The sequence below is a fragment of the Seriola lalandi genome, unplaced genomic scaffold (assembly GCF_002814215.2).
Source record: "Seriola lalandi dorsalis isolate HSWRI2012SDOR001 ecotype SW California unplaced genomic scaffold, Sedor1 jcf7180002054861, whole genome shotgun sequence".
Lineage (NCBI taxonomy): Eukaryota > Metazoa > Chordata > Actinopteri > Carangiformes > Carangidae > Seriola > Seriola lalandi.
The window spans coordinates 3,935,276-3,942,144 of record NW_019525414.1 but is presented as its reverse complement, the minus strand read 5'-3'; the positions used below and the strand labels follow the sequence as shown (position 1 = coordinate 3,942,144).

Genomic DNA, 6,869 nt, shown 5'->3' with positions numbered 1-6,869 from the left:
CCCACCCCTCCACTCCCCAACCATCTGCTCAAGGACTGAGCAGAGTTTACTACCACATAGCTAAATAATTTAGATGGAAAGGTGGTTTTGTGTACTGACCTAACGGCTTTGTTTTTGGGAGCTGTTCTTGAAGACATCCTTCAGTGCCCCTGCTGGCCTGTGCTGTCAGTCTGAAACCTCAGAACTGTCTTATCTATCACTCTAATCTATTTATGTTAGTTTTTCCTCTGTGTTGGCACGTCACTCTGTGTGGCATAGTGATTAGAGTAGCTGGAGGATGTAGGGCAGCAGCATGAATACATTTCCTCCTCTCCCACACTCATTTACACTACCAGTTGGAGTTGAACTGACGGATAGGATTGTTAAGCTGATCTGGGAGGGAGTGGGGATATTTGATTGCAGAATATCAGTGGAAGTGGTACATGATTGAGTGCTCAAATATTAAAATCTCAAGAGTCCTTTCATTTTATCAGAAGACAAAATCACATTTTTCTTTCCCAGAAAATCTTTTCACAATATACATCTGATTGAGAAAATGTCATGCACCCCCCCCCCCTTTCCAGAGCTCTCTTCCATTTTATACAGATAAATGTTTGAAGATGCATATGATCCACATATTTCTTTAGTATAAGTCAGCCATAAATGTGTCCCTAGTGTGTATTTGTACCTCTCCTGACCCCAGCTTTACCTCTGGGTAAATTTCCATTACAACAGCATAATTCACCAAAAAATTGAATTGTCAGTACCTCTCCAGAGGTGAAAGACACTAGAAATCCTTTCGAATCAGGCACTTTATTCGCACTGGAAAAAAAAAGCAGGGCCCACAGATGTACAGGGAAACTCAATTAAGAGCCACATTCATGATAGTGCTGTCTGCTGCCACATTCCTCACATTCTCCTGCTTCTCTTATCAAAGACACATTGGGAGAGGTCCTTTACTGTAACCGTGAGCAGGCTCACAATTACATTTCTCAAGAGCACCTCATTTAGTGGAAAGGGGAAGGGTGACAATGGACAACCCTGGCGTTTCCCTCGGGAGCCATGTCAAAACATGATGCCTCGTGAAGCAGTCAGAGCTGCTGAAATGGCCTTCAGCTCTTCCCCAGCCAGACAAACGTGGCAGACTGAGAGAGGCACTGTGTCTTGAAGTAGCGGTATTAGGCTGCGAAATGAAGTCCTTCTCACAGACCCTGTAGATAATGGACATCTTGGGTTGTGGAGCGGCCCCCTCAGGGCCATTTGGAGCTCTCACGGAAAGCACACAAACAGGGACTAGAGGGGATTTAGTCTTCTTTTAGAGATGGAGTAGAGGCTAAGACCCTGTGGAGCACACAGTCTGATCCCTATGTCTGTGGTTGGAAGTACCTGTGGACTGTCGGACAGAAAATATTATTGACTTACTGGGTATCGGTTTGTGTTACAAAAAGATTGTATTAGATGCAATTTTAGCTCAGGGAGATGTACTTTTTTTTTTGGTTTATCTTTTTAGACAGTGACAGTTTATTGTTGCCCACAGTGTCATTGTACATGAGAATCTGTTCTTGTGTAGCAGGGCTTTGCTTTTTTACCATGGGAGTCTCTAGGCAGGTTTAAATGTTGATGTTGGAAAGCCCCAAGCTATCTTTTCTCGAGCATGGCTTCTACCTACTAAACTAACCCCGGATGCCGGCTAAAAATAGAGCCTTTGTGAGCACAGCTTTAGCAGAGGGAAAAAAGATGTGGTTACTCATCAGTGAATTGAAAAACAAGTGGAGCAGACAAGTGTCTTTGCCCTGCCAATGTGAACTAAAACAGAGAAGGCCTCAGAGTATAAAGTAAGCCATGATTGCACCAGGTAAGACAAAGCAGGCAGGGTGCAGAGACCACAGAGAATCCCTTATGAAGTGGCCTACCCCTTGCCTCCAGCTGAGCCTTTCATTGTGCTGTTGTTTCTATGGGGCTTGAATGGCAGCTTAGATTAGATCGCACTGAGTAATGGATTGGAGCTGACGAAAACCTGCTGCAGCCCGACATCACCACAGCTAGGATCCATGCACTGCTGAGGATCTTGCTGGTTTATTCAGATCAATTTGAGTTGCCCTTATTGTTAATAACCCTGTGTATATTCATGCTAACATTGTTCTCCTCTAATCTGTATTCATGCGAGTATTTCATTCAATCCCTCTGCAAAGCCGGCCCTAAATCCTTGCCAATCACATTTTGCTACTTCATAATTCTACAATTGAATATGCCATGAATGACTTTTCAGTCTCTCCCCAAAACTGAGTGGATCACTGTGCTGGTTATATTGTTGTTGGATTCTATTTTGCATTTAAATGCAGAAATTTCTAGTTTCTCTATTATTTTTTCTATAAAATGTTGTATGAATAAATGTCCAGCTTTGGCAAATTTATAATCCAAGATAATCAATTACTAAAATTTGGCTTGATGAAAAAAGAAATCCTACAGCTTTATCACGCTGTATAGGTACTCAAGCAAAGCGTGATAATTTGGATGTTTATCCTTAGACAGGTTTTGATTAAACTACAGAGATGAGCATGGATTTGGGTAAATGTGGGAGTGATTGGAATGAATAAAACATGGCTTTTTAAAAGGCTGTTCGGTGGAGAGAGAGAGAGAGAGAGAAGAGAGAGAGGAAAAAAAACTGTGTTTAGTAACAGAAACCTGCTGTGTGGCCATTGTGGGGGATGATGTGTTAATCGAGCCACAAACTGTGTGGTTTTTCAGGCCAGAGGTCTCATTTAAACAGGCACGGAAAAGAGAAATGTATTTGAGCGGGGCCCCGCTGGCTGCTAGCCCTTGACTCCATTGCAGTAATGTAAATGGTGGATTAGGTGCCGTTGGCTGGGACCCCCTCAACCCCTCTCCAGCCACTGCCCCCTCCTTCTGTTTTCCATTAAGACAGCTGGTATCTTTCAAAGGTTCCTGGCCCAGTGATTGATGTGTAATAGTTCCAAGCCTCACCTGCCCCCTCACAGCGTTATTCATCGGCCAGGCAGCCAGCGCTGCTTTCTACTAAGCACTTTGTTTCCCAGGTTGTGGGTGGAGAGCCTTCTCCCTGGCTTTCTCTCTCTGTCTCCACTTTCTCTGTCTCGTTCTCTTCCCTCTCAGCCATCAATACATTATGACTTTTCATTGCCACAGTGTTACTACTTCACTTCACACTGACTCACTCAATTTGTTCAGCTTCAAATTGCTCTTTTATCTGTATCAAGCTATGGCTTCTGTTGTATAACACATTAGCCATAGACACTTGAACATATTGTAGATTGACCACTAAAAGTGTTAACACAATTAAACGTGAGCAAGGGCGTGTGTGTATGAAGACTTTTTGTTGCTTTGAGGGTTAATGAATGCAATGTTAACGTCAGCAAGGTAATTGGAGACACAAAATTTGGATTGAGGCAGTTATGTAAAGTGTATCCAGATGCAAACTAATAGCACCTAGATTGTAAAGATACTTATAGAGGCTTGTAGCTGCCCACAACATCAAAGGAGAATGGGCCAGCCCTCCATTTGCAACAGTTCAGAGTCCTCGTCGGTTTCAGTGGAAGAGGCTTATGTTACTGATTAGAGGAGAGAAGAGGTGCTTAGCTCATACACAGATTCTGGCAGCCCTCAGGATTAGAGCGGTGCTATCAAATGGTACCTTCATCAATGTTTTCATGTTCCTCACACCTCCTAGTCATGCTGCTGGATATGGATAGAAGAAGGGGGGGGTATGTATTTTGGCACACCAGCGGAGGTGTGTATCCGTGCGCACACATGCGCATTAGAGCTCTTATGAGCCCTTTGCGTCTTCTGTGTGCACTAATGTGTTCTTGTGTGTATATGTTGGCAGCCCAGTGGTCGCCGTGGTAACTCATCATTAGGTGATTAATGGGGCTGTGACGAGGCTGCGGTTTAATCAGGCCCGGTGTTTGTGTTGAAGCCGACGACAAGAGCAGCTGCCCTGTCAGTTGGTGTCTGCTCACGAGATGACAGCACCCGCTGCTGAGGAGCGCCGTTGTCAAATGCGCTTCATTGTGTGTGTGTGTGTGTGTGTGTGTGTCTCTGTGTTTCTCTGTGTGTATGTGCCTGCCAAAAGCCTTTCTTCCACCTTCCCCTTTCCTTCTATTCTTCACCTCACATTCTTTCTAGCTCTCTCAATAAGTGCACATCCACTTGCAGACATGCCGTATAATTTTCACTCACTGCTGGTTTTGCTTTACCTGGCTCAATCTCTATCCCTCCCGCCTTATTGACTCTCCCTCTCCCACCCTGCTATCACGACCATGGTAACGCGGGTGCTGATTGCCTGGTCTGATCCCTCTGGGGGCTGAAATAACTATTTCTACTTAATTTGTTGCGGTAGGGGTGGAGGGGGCAAACACTGGCAGTAAATGAGAAGCCTCCTTTGTAGGCGCGGTGTGTAGGGGCAGTGTAGTGCAGACAGCGTGCTGCTTCAGCTTTGCCCACTTCACTGTTTATGGAGGATTTCATTATGGCATGAGAAAGTGGTGGCTGAGCTCTTTTGAGTGAACGACGATAGCTGAAAATGGCAGCGGACTGGGCATGGCAAATGACTGGCTCAGCCTCTCCCCTCTCCCTTTCCTTAGCCAGTGGATTGCTGTGTTCTTCCCTCCAGAGCTGTCACTTCACATTAACACAGTGGTGACTGTCAGCCAGGGCAGAGGGCTGGGGCTGGGTGCAGTCCAGTAAGCCAGAGTACACACACACACACATAACCACACACAGATGAGTAAAATTGAGCCTGGTGTCATCACAGATGGTCTGCGGAGAAGCTGGCCAGTTAACTCTGTCATTGAGCTTTATACTGTGTCTCTCCCGTGGCATTGTAAACGACAAGCAGCGTCTTGTGCTGAAAAAAACCCTTGACACATTATCTCTGAGGAATTCTGTAGGCTGCAAGCCTCATCCTCAGTGCAGCTCTGCCTTCTTATGCAAACACAGTTACATCCTCCTTTTAGCTTATTGTGTTACAAACACTCTACATGCAGCAGTTTGCTTTATACTTTTCTCACTCTCTTTTTTTCTATTCTTTTACCCTTTAATAACTCTGTTTTACTGCTGCTCTGAAAGAATGGAAATGTTTGAGCAGGAAGCTAGAAGGTTCTGTTCTTTGATAAAGCTACTCAGTGCTCTCCAGAGTATACATGGTTGTGGAGGGGGGTGCCAACAATTTGCTGTGATGTTGAGAAGAGTCAGCACAGCTGCCTGATCTCTATGAACTAATCTTGTATTTCTCACTCACAGAAGATCTCCTCCAGCACAAAACAATTCATTTTACTACATGTAGCTTCTGTACAGTAAGGATAACAGGCATATGCTAATTGTCCTTTTTCTCTTATTTACAGCTTTTCTGAAACACTGGGGTTGTTGGTGTGGCCAAATTTTCCCTGGATTTGACTGGTAAATTCAGAAGACTGAAGCCCAGGCTCACAGTCTACCTTTCACGGAGGCCCAGCCGTGAGAGGACTGAGGAAGGCACGTGGCGGATCATGACGGCCGACAAAGAGAAGGAGAGAGAGAAAGAGCGGGACAGAGACAGAGACAGGGACCGGGACAAGAGAGAGGCCGGTAAGTCCCGCCGGCAGGACGGGGACCGGGGCGACCGTGAGAGTGAGAGCTCCAGGCCCCGACGCAGCTGTACGCTGGAGGGTGGGGCCAAGAACTATGCAGAGAGCGAGCACAGCGAGGACGAGGACAACGACAACGGGAGCACAGGTGGAGGCAGCGGCACGGCCGAGGAGGCCGGCAAGAAGGGCAAAAAGAAGACGCCTAAGAAGAAGTCGCGCTACGAGCGTACAGAGAATGGAGAAATAACATCCTTCATCACAGAAGACGATGTTGTTTACAGACCTGGAGGTAAGTCCAGTCATGGCTAATCTAATTGTGTCAGCAGGTGAGCCGCCTTCATCGTCAATTCGTCAGTCTCCATATAGGGACTTTCTCAGTTTACTGATACTTGTTGGCCCAATTTATAAACATCACATTCACTTATTTACTTCATTCCACTTTGTTCTCAATAAGCTTGTTTTAGGACTTGGACACATTTTTAATTGATTAATGATTGATTTCTGTGCTCTTAAAGAAACAGTCATCTCTATTGCAATAAGCTTCTGAGGGATTGCACATTTTCCAAAGTAACAACTCTCTAACAGCAGTATTCCCTCAGGCTAGAGGCCAATGCATCATACAATCAATTCCAAGTTGACCCACTCTGTGCTTTGTCTTGGGCTGAGTCAATAAAGCAAAGTGGTGCTTCAGTAGATGATGTGATAGTGACGACAGCCATGATAATGATTTCATCCCAACACCATTTGACTCCCTGAAAGTATGCTATCTCCTCTGGGGCCAAAAGGTACTTTAGTTTCCCGGAGAGACGTTTGAGCTGCGGTACAATGTCTTTATTACGTTGGATGAATGAGGCTAAAAAGAGAACCAACCTTTTCTGCAGCTGTAAACATGGCCCGTCTTTCACCTACTGTTTATAAATTGGCTGTATTAGAGAGGGGAATGTCAACACTCACTGTCAGTAGGAAGCCAGGCTAGCTGCTCGTGTGTGTGTGTAGTCTACTCTCTCTCTCCTGCTGCTCAGTGCTATCCGCCTTGCAACTAAATCATTGCCGCCATGTCTTTTCATTTATGTAGCAGCTAGCAAAAGGTCAGGTGGCGAAGGAGGAGGAGGGGGGCACATTGCTCGGGTATTTAATGGGAAGATGTAGGAAATTACAGTCAGTGTGTTAGTTTTCCTTCTTCTCCAACTACCTACCCATACACACAGCCACACAAACACTCAGCCCTCCTCTTTTTCTCCTCGGCTACTAAATAGACGCCTTCAAGTTGTAGTGAAACAGCTAGACCTC

The 6,869-nt window shown here is 45.4% G+C and overlaps 1 protein-coding gene across 2 annotated transcripts in view; it reads left to right on the top strand.

Annotated features, from left to right (window-relative positions):
* Window positions 1-6,869, top strand: part of rerea (arginine-glutamic acid dipeptide (RE) repeats a) — a 90,115-nt gene that overhangs the window by 11,427 nt on the left and 71,819 nt on the right. For both annotated transcript variants that reach the window (XM_023427729.2, XM_023427727.2), the window contains exon 2: window positions 5,358-5,868. In XM_023427729.2, coding sequence (XP_023283497.1) covers window positions 5,502-5,868 — 367 coding nt within the window. In that variant the 5' untranslated portion in view covers window positions 5,358-5,501. The remainder of the gene's footprint in view (window positions 1-5,357; window positions 5,869-6,869) is intronic.